This window comes from Podarcis liolepis (genome assembly GCF_965112155.1).
Source record: "Podarcis liolepis genome assembly, chromosome: 8".
Classification (NCBI taxonomy): domain Eukaryota; kingdom Metazoa; phylum Chordata; class Lepidosauria; order Squamata; family Lacertidae; genus Podarcis; species Podarcis liolepis.
The window spans coordinates 83,001,757-83,018,068 of record NC_139560.1 but is presented as its reverse complement, the minus strand read 5'-3'; the positions used below and the strand labels follow the sequence as shown (position 1 = coordinate 83,018,068).

Sequence of the window (16,312 nt, the reverse complement as noted above, 5' to 3'; positions counted from 1 at the left end):
CATCTGTAGTGATCATGGAGCCCAAGAAAGTAAAATTTCTCACTGCCTCCATTTCTTTCCCTTCTATTTGCCAGGAGGTGATGGGCCCAGTGGCCATGATCTTCGTTTTTTTGATGTTGAGCTTCAGACCAACACCCTCCTTCACCCTCCTTCACCCTCATTAAAGGGTTATTTAATTCCTCCTCACTTTCTGCCATCAAGGTTGTGTCATCTGTATATCTGAGGTTGTTGATATTTCTTCCGGCAATCTTAATTCAGGCTTGGGATTCATCCCGCCCAGCCTTTCGCATGATGAATTCTGTATATAAGTTGAATAAGCAGGGAGACAATATACAGCCTTGTCATACTTCTTTCCCAATTTTGAACCAATCAGTTGTTCCATATCCAGTTCTAACTGTAGCTTCTTGTCCCACATAGAGATTTCTCAGGAGACAGATGAGGTGATCAGGCACTCCCATTTCTTTAAGAACTTGCCATAGTTTGCTGTGGTCGACACAGTCAAAGGCTTTTGCATAGTCAATGAAGCAGAAGTAGATGTCTTTCTGGAACTCTCTAGCTTTCTCCATAATCCAGCGCATGTTTGCATGGCGCTTACTCGCAGGTAAGCGGGATCCAGGCTGGCCCTGCAACCGAGCCTGCTCAGCGGGGGCGGCCCCGCGCATTTGGGCCCCTGGGGGGGTGTGACTCCATCCTTCATGGAGATCACCTGTGTGGGGGCGTGTGTTCGAGGGCGGGGCGTGTCTTGGCGGGGAAAGCGAAAGTAAAGCGCCGGCGGCAAACTTTCGATTTCGTTTCCTGCGGCTGGGCGAGGGAGCAGCTGTTCTGAGCGCGCGTGTAACTGCGAGCGGAATCCTTGCAGCAGGAGCCATGAGCTGGACGCATTCGGCCTCTCCGTCTCCCTTGCTAAGGGGCGCCTCGCCGGGCGACGCCTCTGCCCGCCCCCGGGATGGGGGCGCTTCGGGGCCGGAGGGCGGGCAGGAGCAGCGGCCGCAGCAGTAAGTAGCCCGGGCGCCGTCAAACTCCACCGTCTGAAATAATAAGAGGGAAAGATAAGCAGAGCCGTCTCATTCCAGTGACCCATTTCGTCCCGTATTAGGAGCTATTTCTTTATTTATTTCTTTTTAAAAATAATTTATTACTGAAAACTTTCTTAGTTTGCAAAAGTACATGGTTGCTTCTCTTTTCAGGTTGTGTTTTCCACCGGTCAGTTGCATTCATGGCGATTGTATTGCATTGAATATTTCTTGCTTTCTCTGAAGCTCAATATTTTCTTCCCTTCATTTCAATAGGGACCCCAGTAATGTCCGTCGGTATTGGCAGCTCCCCTTGTTTCCTATCCACTCTCGACTTGTTCCCAGTGGGTGGTATTTATTCGTTTGTTTATTTAGTGTAGCGCTACTCCGTTGTAGTGTATCAAACTCTAGCGTTGCCGGCACAGGCCTGTCATTAAGAAACCTAGTTGTCGACTGCCAAATAATATATTTTAAGAACCTCTTTGTGGTCCTAGGAGCTTTTGGGTTGAATTTGTAAAGTATCCTGGATAAAAGGGCCCTTACATAGTCCAGTAAACTACTGCGGTTTTCAGAGTATGCTGCCATCTAATGTGAATGATGCTAACAAGGTACTACCAGCTCTATTATAATAGTTTGTGCACACTTCCACTTCTCCCTCACCTAGAAAGCATGGGTCCCTGTGGTTAACCATTTGTCCCACAGCTCTCCATGGAAAAACCTGTCATTTTCCGCTGAAGTGGAGCAGATGGCGATCCATTGAAACCCGGTTGACATTTTCTCCAGTTCAGTGGCAATGAGGGGGCTTCCCTGTGAGAAAGCAGCAGGGCAAGCAGAAGTCCTGCTTGGGCTGGGTGTTCATCAGTATGCAGATGACACCCAGCTCTACCTCTCCTTTAAATCAGAACCAGTGAAGGCGGTGAAGGTCCTGTGTGCGTGCCTGGAGGCGGTTGGAGGATGGATGGTGGCTAACAGATTGAGGTTGAATTCTGACAAGACAGAAGTACTGTTTTGGGGGGACAGGGTGTGGGGGATTCCCTGGTCCTGAATAGGGTAACTGTGCCCCTGAAGGACCAGGTGCGCAGCCTGGGAGTCATTTTGGACTCACAGCTGTCCATGGAGGTGCAGGTTAATTCGGTACGCAGGCTAAGACCCTACCTGCCCGCGAACTGTCTCGCCAGAGTAGTGCATGCTCTAGTTATCTCCTGCTTGGACTACTGCAACACGCTCTACGTGAGGCTACCTTTGAAGGTGACCCGGAAACTACAACTAATCCAGAATGCAGCAGCTAGACTGGTGACTGGGAGTGGCTGCCGGGACCACATAACACCGGTCCTGAGAGATTTGCATTGGCTCCCTGTATGTTTCCGAGCACAATTCAAAGTGTTGGTGCTGACCTTGAAAGCCCTAAATGGCCTTGGTCCTGTATACCTGAAGGAGCGTCTCCACCCCCATCGTTCAGCCCAAACACTGAGATCCAGCGCCAAGGGCCTTCTGGCAGTTCCCTCATTGCGAGAAGTGAGGTTACAGGGAACCAGACAGATGGCCTTCTTGGTAGTGGCACCCATCCTGTGGAACACCCTTCCTTCAGATGTGAAGGAAATAAGCAGCTATCCTATCTTTAAAAGTCATCTGTTCAGGGAAGTTTTTAATATTTAATGTTGTAATGTTTTTAACACTTGATTGGGAGCCGCCCAGAGTGGCTGGGGAAACTCAGCCAGATGGCGGTGTATAAATAATAAATTATTATTATTATATATTAAGTGTGGTTCAGCCCTAACTGGCATGTTCCTGAGTCTTTAGGAGTCATTTTTCGGAAGCAGCCAAACTGCTTCTACAGGTATGAAGAGTAAACCAAAAATCAGGTCTGGTCAAAACTTCTGTCTCCATTGAAGGCAGCCAGCTCTCATGCGCAAAGCATGTGAAACCTCCGTGTAGACATTTCTCATCGTGCAAAGGGGAGTTTGGGAAGCTTTGCAAGACCACGCCCTACCTAGAAACTTGATTGAGTCATGCTCTGGAAAACTCCCATGGCCACATAGCAGGAAGTAAAAATAGGAAGTGTTTAGTAAATCCACTAGCTCAGTTTGTTGTGGCATTTCCAGTACTCAGTTTTTTAGAAGCTTGAATACAGTGGTACCCCGCAAGACGAACGCCTCGCAAGACGGAAAACCCGCTAGACGAAAGGGTTTTCCGTTTTGGAGGCGCTTCGCAAAACGAATTTCCCTATGGGCTTGCTTCGCAAGACGAAAGCCCATAGGGAAATCTCCGGGACAGCGGGGAAGAGCAGCGCGTCTTCCCCACTGTCCTCGGACCTCCTCCCGCCGCCCGGCATCGGAACGAAGCTCCGATGCCGGGCGGGGGGGGGGGAGCCTTATCCCGCCGCCCAGCATCGGAACGAAGCTCCGATGCCGGGCGGGGGGGGGGGGGAGCCTTCTCCGGCCGCCGGGCATCGGAACAAAGCTCCGATGCCGGGCGGGGGGGGGGAAGCCTTCTCCCGCCGCCGGGCATCGGAACGAAGCTCCGATGCCGGGCAGGGGGGGGGGAAGCCTTCTTCCGCCGCCGGGCATCGGAACGAAGCTCCGGTGCCGGGCGGGGGGGGGAGCCTTCTCCCGCCGCCGGGCATCGGAACAAAGCTCCGATGCCGGGCGGGGGGGGGGAGCCTTCTCCCGCCGCCGGGCATCGGAACGAAGCTCCGATGCCGGGCTGGGGGGGGGGGGAAGCCTCCTCCCGCCGCCCGGCATCAGATGGCTTTCCTGAAGACTTGGGGTAGGAGGAGAGTTTTCCTTCCCACCGCCAACATTCAGAATGCTGTTCTGAATGTTGGCGGTGGGGAGGAAAAACCCTCCTCCCACGCAAGCCCCCGGAACAGAGGGAAAGCGCTGTGTGCCTTCCCCTCTGTTCCCGTACCTGTCCTGAAGGCTTGCGGTGGGGAGAAAAGCCCTTCTCCGCACCGCCAGCCTGGCAAGCGGTTTCCCTAGGAACGCATTAATTGATTTTCAATGCATTCCTATGGGAAACCGTGCATCGCAAGACGAAAAACTCGCAAGAAGAAAAAACTTGCGGAACGAATTAATTTCGTCTTGCGAGGCACCACTGTACAACATTAATTGTCTCTTAGGACGCGGGTGGCGCTGTGGGTTAAACCACAGAGCCTAGGGCTTGCCGATCAGAAGGTCGGCGGTTCGAATCCCCGCGACGGGGTGAGCTCCCATTGCTCGTTCCCTGCTCCTGCCAACCTAGCAGTTCGAAAGCACGTCAAAGTGCAAGTAGATAAATAGGTACCGCTCCGGCGGGAAGGTAAACGGCATTTCCGTGTGCTGCTCTGGTTCACCAGAAGCAGCTTAGTTATGCTGGCCACATGAAGCTGTATGCCGGCTCCCTCGGCCAATAAAGTGAGATGAGCAGCGCAACCCCAGAGTCGGTCACAACTGGACCTAATGGTCAGGGGTCCCTTTACCTTTTAGGTGCAACTACTCAGTCCTTGTGTGTTGCTGTTTTCGAATACATTCTGAAATCGAGACAATCCACAAAACTGGAACAACAAAATGCACTCTCCTTGTTAGCTCAGCTTTTGGTTAATTGGCATTGGGTTTTGAATAAACTATTGGGGGCTTTTTCACTAATCAGTTCATGATCTGATCACCACCTCCCTCAAGCACTCCAGCAGCATTATTCTGAAGTCTAATGTAGACGAAATGAGAGTGCCGTTATCATAGCTGCCAATGCGTACTTTAAAAGGCTGCATGGGGCTCCAGACTGGATAAATAAGGGCTGCAGTACTGAGAGTTTATGTGAGAATCATTTTTCTCCATGTAATTTCGCTTAATCTCTTTCCCTGAGCTGCTTTTTGCCCTGCTGAGTTATTGGGAGTCTTCTGGACCCATCCAACTGGGTCCTAAGAAGAAGCTGTTTCCCTAAGAGTTTGATTGTTTCCGCTGTAGCGTGATCAGCATGGGAATCTAGGATGTATTGTTTGTAGTCAATGATGAGCATAGCTTCCTGCAAAAATGCCCTACCAATTCAAAACAGGCTTGGATTAAAAAACAAAAATGTACAGTGGTACTTCAGGTTAAGTACTTAATTCGTTCCAGAGATCCGTACTTAACCTGAAGCTGTACTTAACCTGAAGCATCACTTTAGCTAATGGGGCCTCCCGCTGCCGCTGCGCTCCCTAAGCACAATTTCTGTTCTCATCCTGAAGCAAAGTTCTTAACCTGAAGCTCTATTTCTGGGTTAGCGGAGTCTGTAACCTGAAGCGTATGTAACCTGAGGTACCACTGTATTTGAAAGCTACTTGTTAGTAAAGGTAAAGGGACCCCTGACCATTAGGTCCAGTTATGGCCGACTCTGGGGTTGCGGCGCTCATCTCACTTTATTGGCCGAGGGAGCCGGCATACAGCTTCCGGGTCATGTGGCCAGCATGACTAAGCTGCTTCTGATGAACCAGAGCAGCGCATGGAAATGCTGTTTACCTTCCCGCCAGAGCGGTACCTGTTGATCTACTTGCACTTTGACGTGCTTTTGAACTGCTAGGTTGGCAGGAGCTGGGACCGAGCAACGGGAGCTCACCCCGTTGCGGGGATTCGAACCGCCCACCTTCTGATCGACAAGTCCTAGGCTCTGTGGTTTAACCCACAGTGCCACCCGCGTCCCTAAGCTACTACTCACATTATAAAAAATGTGCAATCCACCCTTCGTCCGTATCGGTATCAGGGCACAGTGCCACAAACAAAATAACCAAACCTCAGAAATGGAATTTCACAAGCATAACAAATTAAGATCGCTAAAACCATCAACAGCACAGCTGGGTTAAGCAATCAAAACTAAAACTCTGACAATGCCTGGATGAGGAAGTATCCCAAAGTGACAGAGTTGGTGCCAGACAGACCGCTTTGAGGAGAAAGCAGTCTATACCCAGAGTGCCATTGCCCATTAGGGTCTCTGATGTATTGCCACGTAACGGATTTTCGTAGATGGTGGAAGCTGAAGAAGATGCCACTCCTCAGCCCCAGACAAAAGGCGCAGGCAGGCTAGAATAGAATAGGAAGAGGTGGTCCTTGATGAGTGTCGTCTAAGGCTTTAACATGCACCTTCAATTGGTCCAGGAAGTGAACAGGCAGACAATGGAGTAATTCTTCTAGAATTGGTGTCCTGTTGTTGCATCTGACTGAATTGATTAAAAACGTAGCAATGGCAGCCTCACGTGCAGTGTGTTAAAGTAAGGCAGCTGGGAAATGACCAGAGCACAAGATACAGTGGTACCTCGGGTTACATACACTTCAGGTTACAGACTCCGCTAACCCAGAAATAGTACCTCGGGTTAAGAACTTTGCTTCAGGATGAGAACAGAAATTGTGCAGCAGCGGAGCAGCATCAGGAGGCCCCATTAGATAAAGTGGTGCTTCAGGTTAAGAACAGTTTCAGGTTAAGAACAGACCTCTGGAACGAATTAAGTACGTAACCAGAGGTACCACTGTACTGTGGCCAAACACTCTCTGTCCAGAAATGGTCCTAACTGGGGAACCATCTGAAGCCAAAAGAAGGCCACAAAAGACATTTTCATCTCTAGGGACAATGTTGGATCCAGGAGTCCTCACAAGTTATGTAGATGCTCCCTGAGAGAGACTGCAGTCCTATCAAGAACAAGCAGGGCACCTAAATCTCAGGTTGGAGAACTATCTCCCCGTTTTGTCAGTATTTGGTTTGCTAGTCTCCCGCTTAAACCAGTAGAGCCCACAGGTCAGGTAAGTGCAGTTTTGAGGTGGCAACGGGTAGGGCTGGGAGATCCGGAGCTGCTTTTTTGCTGTCGCCAGTGCTGGGTCCGGTGGCAGCCTGGGCCTGACTCTGCAATGTGCAGGGTGCAATCCACCCCAGCGCCTAGCGCATCAGGGCCTTCGGATGTTGCCAAGGGGCACAGGGCCCCTTGGCAGTGTTGGCCGGCTCCTCAAGGGGTGGGGTCATCTGGTGCTACTGACATGCATCTAGTAAATAACAAAGTGTCTCCTCAGAAGAATGTTGTTGTTGTTGTTTAGTCGTTTAGTCATGCCCGACTCTTCATGACCCCCTGGACCAGAACACGCCAGGCACTCCTGTCTTCCACTGCCTCCCGGAGTTTGGTCATACTCACGCTGGTAGCTTCGAGAACACTGTCCAACCATCTCATCCTCTGTTGTCCCCTTCTCCTTCTGCCCTCCATCTTTCCCAACATCAGGGTCTTTTCCAGGGAGTCGTCTCTTCTCATGAGGTGGCCAAAGTCTTGGAGCTTCAGCTTCAGGATCTGTCCTTCCAGTGAGCACTCAGGGCTGATTTCCTTCAGAATGGAGAGGTTTGATCTTCTTGCAGTCCATGGGACTCTCAAGAATCTCCTCCAGCACCATAATTCAAAAGCATCAATTCTTCGGCAATCTGCCGTCTTTATGGTCCAGCTCTCACTTCCACACATCACTACTGGGAAAACCATGGATTTAACTATACATACCAGAAGAAAGCTGCACCGAATTCAGTGGGCCTTACTCCCAGGTGAGATTGTGTGGGTCTGTCAGGTTTTATCTAGGCCAGGCTTCCTCAACCTCGGCCCTCCAGATGTTTTGAGACTACAATTTGCATCAACCCTGATCACTGGTCCTGCTAGCTAGGGATCATGCAAATTGTAGGCCAAAAACATCTGGAGGGCCGAGGTTGAGGAAGCCTGATCTAGGTAGCCAGGGCTCCTCCAGATAACAAGATCTTTTTTCAGCAGGTCAGTGAGGACCACTTGCTTTTAAAAATTCTCCCATATATACAGAATTCCCTGTGCGCCTTTTGGACTTTATCTGTAGGTTTCTCCCTTTGTGTCAAATAACTAGGGTCAAATAAGTGTTGTTTTCTTTTTATAATACCTGGAAGATGGATCTACCTCGGGAGGTTCTGGACTCTTCTTCCTGGGAGGTTTTTAAGCAGGGGCTGGATGGCCTTCTGTCATGGATGCTTTAGCAGAGTTTCCTACACTGCAGGGAGCTGCACTAGAAAGATTACCTTTGGGGTCCCTTCCAGTTCCATGATTCTCTGTTTTTCTGCTTCAACATTATTTCATTATTCGTTCCTATCATGTTATGTAATTGTATTTTGTATAAATTATAAAAGTATAAATAAAACATCTACTTACAAGCAAAGCATTTAAATAGCTACCTTTCTACCAGTAGGATGGGGGTAGCCAGGATTTTTCTTGGAGGGAAGGCAGAACCTCAGATTTGTATTGACTTTTTTTCTTATTGGGGGGCAGCTGCCCCCCTGCCCTCCTTGGCTACATCCACAGGGGGCACAGGAAAGAAACAAGGTCAGAAGGGGGCCCCATTCAGAAAAAGGTTGTGAAACACTGGTGTACACAGATCAGATGCAAGCTGATATTGATAGTTTCTTACAGCAACTCTCTAATGAAAGCTATAAGAACAGTCAGCCTGAGAGGCAACCGCTTGCATTTCTGCAGGGCGCAGAAATTACATAATTAGGTTGTACAGATGTTAAAATCCATTTGCTACACGTTCATGTGCCTAATTAACTGAAAACGTGTCATATAGAAAAGGGTCAGCAAAGAGAGGTATTGTGCGAAAATGCAGCAGTTTTGCAACAAAGGTAAATTAGGTCAAACTGCCACATTGCATTTTTAATCCCCCCACTGAACTCAGAATATTGATGAGTTTAGATGCACTATATGTTATCATCACTCTCTAATGATGTACAATAAACGGGGATATCATACTAAAAGGGGAAATCAGGGTATGTGCAGTCTAGTCTTTGGGTATCTCTTTAATTCTCTGCTAGTGTTTGGCAACCCTTTCCTTCTGTGCTCCAACTTATAAATCACTTTGGCTTCTCCTTTCCTTACAGGTGTCATTGCTATTCTTGCTGACTTGCAGAGCTATCATACAGAGTGTTAAATGTATTTGGATCTTGCCTTGACAGATTGTGTAGAAGGGCTCTTGTTCCCAGGCGGTGTTCTGTAAGCGTCTCACAGAACTGAGCGAAGGCCTCTGTCTGCATAATAAAATAAGATTTGTTGCCTTTTCCCCGTGTGCTGACATTTCCTGTGTATGCCACAACTTTCTCATATCTTAAAAAAATGCTAGAATCTATCTTTTGCTATTACCAAAAGCTACACAAGCCTTTAACTTTGATGCCATGGAAATGAAATGAGAATCTGGCCGGGCTGTGACAGAGTTCTGCTATTGCGCTTGGCAGCAGACATTACGATTATGATCTAGGAAGTTTTGTCCTGGGAAATAAAAAGACATCCTTCCGACTTCAGAAGCGTCTGTAAGGACACATTCACCACTCGTCTTCCTCTGTAGCAGGGAGAAGGCAGCATAACTTCAGGTGGCGGCGGTGAAGGAAAAATTTTGTTTTCTGTTCGAAGTACCAGAGAGGTTAGAATAGGTAAGGAAGCAAATAGAAGCGCTAGGGTAGCCATTCTGAAAATGCTTAAGTTCATATTTCTTCTGATAAATACTAATTAAAAGAAATATGAATGAACTATTTATATATTACTTACTATAATTATTTATGGCCTGTGTTTCAGGATAATGCTTGCAAGGCAGTATACAATTAAATTGATCCCAAGTGAGTCTTTTTTCTTTTCTTTGGAGCTTCTCTTTCTGGAGTCTTCTTTCAGATTTATTTAGCTTCATACATTTCGGGAGAGAAGCAGCTGTATCTTTTCATAGCTGGCAAAAGGAAACTACGGATGGTATTGAGCTGTGGCTGTGTACACATTAATGGCTTAAATGTTGAAGTAATTTACCTTCTCCCTCTGAATTTCAGTTCACATTTGCCCTTTGCTGTACACACCAGAGAGGGGTCGGGGATGTCATCACCCAACAAGCCTTGCCTGCTTGGTTTTCCTGCCCCTGCAATGCGCGCGCACACAGAACCCCTGTTTGTGAAGGTGTCACCTGTGAATGCTCATTCATCTGAACATGCACAATGATTCTCTCAAATGCACACACCAGATTCAACATGAGAATGTGGCCCAACTTTTCTAGTTGCATTAAAGCAGGTTTGAAGAAAAACACAGCAAATACCAGTGGCTATCTAGAACTCCGCCCCTCCAGATGTTTTGAGACTACAATTTCCATCATCCCTGAACACTGGTCCTGTTAGCTAGGGATGGTGGGAATTGTAGTTCCAAAACATGTGGAAGGCCGGAGTTTGCCTATGCCTGATCTAGAAACTACAAAATCGGTATGGATTGTAGGTAACGTGTAAATATGGCTTAAAAAATAGTGGGAGTGCACTGGGTAGCAATGTGTACTCTATGTGTACCCATGTTTTTACTCAGAGGAGACCCACTGAAATTAATGAGCATGACTAACTTATGCCCATTAATTTCAGTAATTCTACTATAAAACATTGGTTTTTTTACTCTTATGAAATATGGTTGCCATCTTTCACAGCAACCATCACCATTATTTTCCATTGAGGGGAAAGACCTGATCTGTGCAAGAAATAGTTTTGGAGGGTGGCATATGAATGTCCTTGTCTCAAATGAAATAAATGCAACTAAAAATCTACAACAATCTAAAGATACATCTAGTGAATGCTAGATAGTAAAGTATTTTCTCTCTCTCCCTCCCGTGTCTCTTCTTTCAACCTGCAACCTCTCTAGTCTGGGTGCCTTTGCTGTGATTCCTCCAAATCCAGTAAGGAGGAATCAGTTACAGAAAAGTAAGTACGTGATCCTGTTGACGAACCTCTTCATAGTGTATCAGTTCCTGGGTTGTATGTTGCCTTTGTGGGCAGGAATAGACACTTGCTCACAAGTCTTTCTTCTTGCTGACAAGTCCTGAGAAGAGGATGGGTGTCACTAATCTAGAAAGTTGCAGATGATGTATGAAAGTGCCTCAGACCATCTGGGCTAGATTAGTAAATGGTAACAGGCAGCTCCTTATGCTTCAATTTTAACAAAGTGCACCTGCTAATTGGTGTGCTCTATAGCTTTTTTCAGGACACGGATGGCGCTGTAGTCTAAACCACTGAGCCTCTTGGGCTTGCCGATCAGAAGGTCGGTGGTTCGAATCCCCTTGATGGGGTGAGCTCCCATTGCTCGGTCCCAACTCCTGTCAACATAGCAGTTCAAAAGCACGTTAAAGTGCAAGTAGATAAATAGGTACCGCTCCAGTGGGAAGGTAAATGACGTTTCCATGCACTGCTCTGGTTTCTGTGTTCCCTTGTGCCAGAAGCGGCTTAGTCATGCTGGCCACATGACCCAGAAAAACTGTCAGCGGACAAATGCCGGCTCCCCCAGCCTATAGAGCGAAATGAGCACTGCACCCCCAGAGTCGTCTGCGACTGGACTTAACTGCCAGGGGTCCTTTAAAGGTAAAGGGACCCCTGACCATTAGGTCGTGGCCGACTCTGGGGTTGCGGCACTCATCTCGCTTTATTGGCCGAGGGAGCCAGCGTACAGCTTCCGGGTCATGTGGCCAGCATGACTAAGCCACTTCTGGCGAACCAGAGCAGCGCACGGAAATGCCGTTTACCTTCCCGCCGGAGGGGTCCTTTACCTTTACCTTTTTATAGCTTTTTTCAGCTAGAGGATATTTTTATTGGGCAACTCATACGTTATTAAAGTAAAAACAAACACATGGCCTTCTCAATTCAATTGCACGTGAGTGGATCTGATGAGATCTTTCCATTCTGTCTTGAAAGTATTTTGAGGACTACAAGCTCACTTCTGCATTTTGTATATCCACTGAAACATTGACTGAATTGGATCTCACTCCTTTCACTACTGCAAGACCTCTGCCCCTGTGGTCAGGGTATCATGACCGACTTCAGCTATTACAGTGTAATCCTACAAATGTGTTGTTGGAAGCAAGCCTACACCTTAAAGTTCACTCTTGCAAATTATAGTGCCCTGTAGAAGTCATGGGCGTTGATGAGTGGCAGAGCTTTGCTCTCCAGGGCCGGCCCACCCACGAGGCAAGGTGGGGTGACTGCCTCAAGCAGCCGAAGCCCCTGTGGGCACCTTGAGTCCACCAAGTGACCACTGACACTAACCTTGTGAGACATGTGGGGGCCATTTATTTTCTGCCTGGCCTGATACCTTTTCCTTGCAGTATTTTGACTCTTTGCTTCACTTACCATATTTCAGTTGCTACCAAAGAGTTGGAAGACCTCGAGAAATGGAAGGAACGGCACAGGCCCGGGCTAATTACCTTGACACCCCAGAAACTGGGTAATGCTGTGTTTTTCTTAGCTTATTTTGAAGAATTGTGGGAATTAAAACTTCTTCTCTTTGGGGAAATGGAAGCTTCAGTGGCCAGATCACCAGGCCTCTATAACTTTGAAGCTTTATATCACACACTTGGTAACCTTGAACAAATAGTGTAGGAATTCCCATAATTATTGAACTATTCCATGTCCACAGCTGACACCCAGGCAGGCAGCTCCAGTGTCTAGCTGATCTACAGAGCCAGGGATAAAAGCAAATAAGATCACAGAACTCGTTGTCTCTTCCGTAATGGAGTCCCAAGCAATAACTAGCATGGGTTTATAAATAGTTTGTGCCTAAAAAACATGATTGGAACTGTTTATCACTTTGCATTAAGTGATTGTGGCCATGTTAGCATTTTGCCCTGAGTCAACCATATAATGTACTTCATAAACGTACCTGGAATATCAAAATTTCACTATTGAATAGCTTGAATAAACTGACGGAAGTGATGGAAAATAGCAATGATGTGTTGAGTAGAGGCAGAAGCCCAGAATATCTGCTTCAAACATTGACTAAGCAATAGTAGGGTAGCTTCCACACGAGAGCTCTTCAGTGCTGCAGAGGCATTCTGCTGGAAGCAGAATTTAATACTGTATAGTGCTACATTCTGCCTCCTGGAACCTTAATTTCCATTAGCAGTGTCCTTTCTCATGCCTAGGGATGCGGGTGGCGCTGTGGGTTAAACCACAGAGCCTAGGACTTGCCAATCAGAAGGTTGGCAATTCGAATCCCTGTGACAGGGTGAGCTCCCGTTGCTCGGTCCCTGCTCCTGCCAACCTAGCAGTTCGAAAGCACGTCAAAGTGCAAATAAATAAATAGGTACCGCTCCGGCAGGAAGGTAAACGGCGTTTTCGTGCGCTGCTCTGGTTCACCAGAAGTGGCTTAGTCATGCTGGCCACATGACCCGGAAGCTGTATGCCGGCTCCCTCGGCCAATAAAGCGAGATGAGTGCCACAACCCCAGAGTTGGTGACGACTGGACCTAATGGTCAGGGGTCCCTTTACCTTTACTTCTCATGTCTAAGATCTACGCCACGGGTGGCCTGAAGTGAAGGACATGAGGCAGGAGTTGATAATGCAAGTGAGCTGTGCACAGGTGAGCTGCAAGCAAGCTGCCGGCCAGCTGCGTGGAGGCTCCTTTTATTGAAACAATATGCAAACCCAGGCAGATACATTTTGGGCAGTGACCTTTACCCATCTTCCAGTCCCAGGATTGTGGGGTGGTACAAAGTTATTTTGGCACTTGTTTGCACCACGTCATTTTCCCCTTGCACAATGTATGACGAAAGAGACAAAGGTTACAGAAAGGACACCGCAGACTACTGAGACCGCAAATGGTTAGACAGAGGGCACGATGTTCAGACAGCTGTGGCCTTATCTGTGAAGGGGAGTGTGCTCCGCACCCAAAGGTCATGCGTACAGACAGCTGAGGCTGCCTGTGGGTGGGGAGTGTACTCCGCACCCAGCGGTCATCCCTACAGTGGCCCCCTCTCAAGAGACTGCGATCTACTCACAGAGTTAAAAGCTGGCAGTGATCAACCCCATTTTGGGGGGTGCAGAGCAAAAATGTTGAGCTTTTTTTAAGGGGAGCGAAAGTTTCTGAGCTTCTTTGGGGGGTGATCTACCTGTAGGACACGTCTGATCTACTCCATTCAACAAAGGCCTCTTCCAGCATTAAGGAAAAGTTACCTGTCTTTAATGTTTACTTGTTTTACCGGGGGGGGGGGTGGTGTAGTGGTGAATAGCCTCTGCCATGGCCATCCTTCAAAGCTTCCCCAGTTTCTGTCCTGGGGTGGGGTTTGTAAAAACTGGGGAAGGAAAAAAGGCAAGAAACTCAGAAATTAAAAGTAATCACCCTGCAGAACAATACAGGGTTAAACGCCATCTCCCTCTCCCAAACTAATGGATAGTGCTATGTAGAGAATTAAATATATTGTCCTAGGTGGGGTTTTGTCTCCCTGTTGACTTTCAGTGGGGATGTCCTAGATATGTCCCTGCATCTGCAAGTTTTTTTTGTAGCCATAACCATTGTGTCAGCAATGAATCCCTCAGCTAGCATACAATGTAGTTTAATGCTGCCTCTGATGATGCCATTTTGTTGAGAGTGAACTTCAGAACAGATGATGCATTTTTGTATTTATAGGTGGAAGGATATCGGAGGCCGAAGTGAGGCAGAAACAGCAACTTGAGCACATCCAATCTAAATACCAGCAAAAGGTCAGGCAGGATGCGACTGTCGGTTCGTTGGTCACAGCATGGAACCAGTAGATGAATTTGTTGCTTTACCTTAACTTTTTTTTTTTTTTTTGTAAAGGAAACAAGTGCATGGAAACACTGGTCACAAGAGGATAAAATTCTGAAGCAGAAATTTCTGAACTCAATAATTATCCTTTATTTTTTTATTTTACAAGATTCCTTAACTGCCGTTTACCACAAGGTCCCAGGGTGTGTCTGTGTCTGTTAAAAAACAAATAAAGCTGTTACAGCCATAAAATACTCTATTTACTCGAATCTAATGCTCACCTTTTTTCGCCAAATTATGTTGCGAAAATTAAGGTGCACATTGGATTCGATAGCACGTTTACATTTGCAAATACTATTTTTTGGTTTCGAGGTTCTGTTTGTCAGTTTCCTCCCTGAAATGTGAGAAGGGTAAAAGTTAGCTTGCAGGTAGGTGTCTGGTCTGTAAAGTGACAGAACTTTTTCTCTCCTTGTAGCTGAAGAAAGAAGAATATGAAAGACGCAAAAGAGAAGCTGAAGAAGCTGACATTTTAAAAATGAAAATGATCCAGAGAGAGAAAGTAAGAAGACCCACTCAGGCCATTTTAACATTTCCCCCCCTCATGTACCCCTTGCAAATGGGTGTGTGGGTGTGTTCCTCAAACAAGCTGACGCTACTTGATAGAAGTATAGTTGTAATTACTTGCCAGGATGCGGGTGGTGCTGTGGTCTAAACCACAAGAGTCTAGGGCTTGCCGATCAGAAGGTTGGCGGTACGAATCCCTGCGACGGGTTGAGCTTCCGTTGCTTGGTCCCTGCTCCTGCTAACCTAGCAGTTCAAAAGCACATCAAAGTGCAAGTAAATAAATAGGTACCGATCTGGCGGGAAGGTAAACAGCATTTCCGTGTGCTGCTCTGGTTCGCCAGAAGCGGCTTAGTCATGCTGGCCACATGACCCGGAAGCTGTACGCCGGCTCCTTCAGCCAGTAAAGTGAGATGAGCACCACAACCCCAGAGTCATCCGCGACTGGACTTAACAGTCAAGTAATTTTTGATATAACTATAAAAACTACTCTGAAAATTTATTATTCCAAAAATGAAACCTTCCTATGGTTGTAAATATTAAGATTATACCATCAAAACTGAGTCTTTCTATTAAAAAAGAAAGAAGAAAAAAGATTTAAATCAAGTCTTACTGACTAGTGATTTAAATCATGATTTAAATCAAACCTACCCTGGAAGAAAGTCAACTTCAAGCCATGGTTTATGACCCGGGGAAGATCCCTAAAGTAACCATAGTTAAGATTAACCATGGTTTTGCCTTTGCACAGAATATCAAACCATTATTAATTGAAAAGATAAGCCAAAGCTTCCAATATCCTCAGCAGCCGGAGGGAAGGGAGGATCGATACTAAACCATCAGCGCTGAGTCCAAAGCTGACCAGCATCCCACAAACTGCTAGGAATGAAACCCTGGTACCTTTAATGAGGTTTCCCCTTGTGAATTGTGTCAGGGGGTGGGGGAATAAGTCACTGTTACACTTGTACATTTTTTCATTGTCCTGTGTGTCTGGTTTTAAAATGAGAGCAAGTATAATAGTTAGCATCTGCCTAGATCCCTACTTGGCTATGGAGCCTGCTAGGCTACTCATAAGTTTGAGATTTCAGAATAAAACAGAGAAGAAGCCATGTATGCCACCCCGAGCCCATTGGGGAAACGGCAGGATAAAAACGCATGAAATAAATAAAATATATTTACTAGTACAGTGGTACCTCGGGTTACATACGCTTCAGGTTATGTATGCTTCAGGTTACACACTCCGCTATCC

General features: G+C 47.0%; 1 protein-coding gene across 5 annotated transcripts in view; it reads left to right on the top strand.

Annotated features, from left to right (window-relative positions):
- The window catches only part of EPSTI1 (epithelial stromal interaction 1), a 38,441-nt gene that overhangs the window by 4,872 nt on the left and 17,257 nt on the right, over positions 1-16,312 (top strand). For 3 of the 5 annotated variants that reach the window (XM_083519671.1, XM_083519669.1, XM_083519672.1), the window contains exons 2-5: positions 10,654-10,712; positions 12,142-12,225; positions 14,407-14,480; positions 14,981-15,064. In XM_083519671.1, the coding sequence (XP_083375797.1) occupies positions 10,654-10,712; positions 12,142-12,225; positions 14,407-14,480; positions 14,981-15,064 (301 nt within the window). Of the gene's footprint in view, positions 1-753; positions 996-10,653; positions 10,713-12,141; positions 12,226-14,406; positions 14,481-14,980; positions 15,065-16,312 lie in introns of those variants that run through there. The other 2 variants (XM_083519670.1, XM_083519673.1) reach the window with 2 other exon arrangements.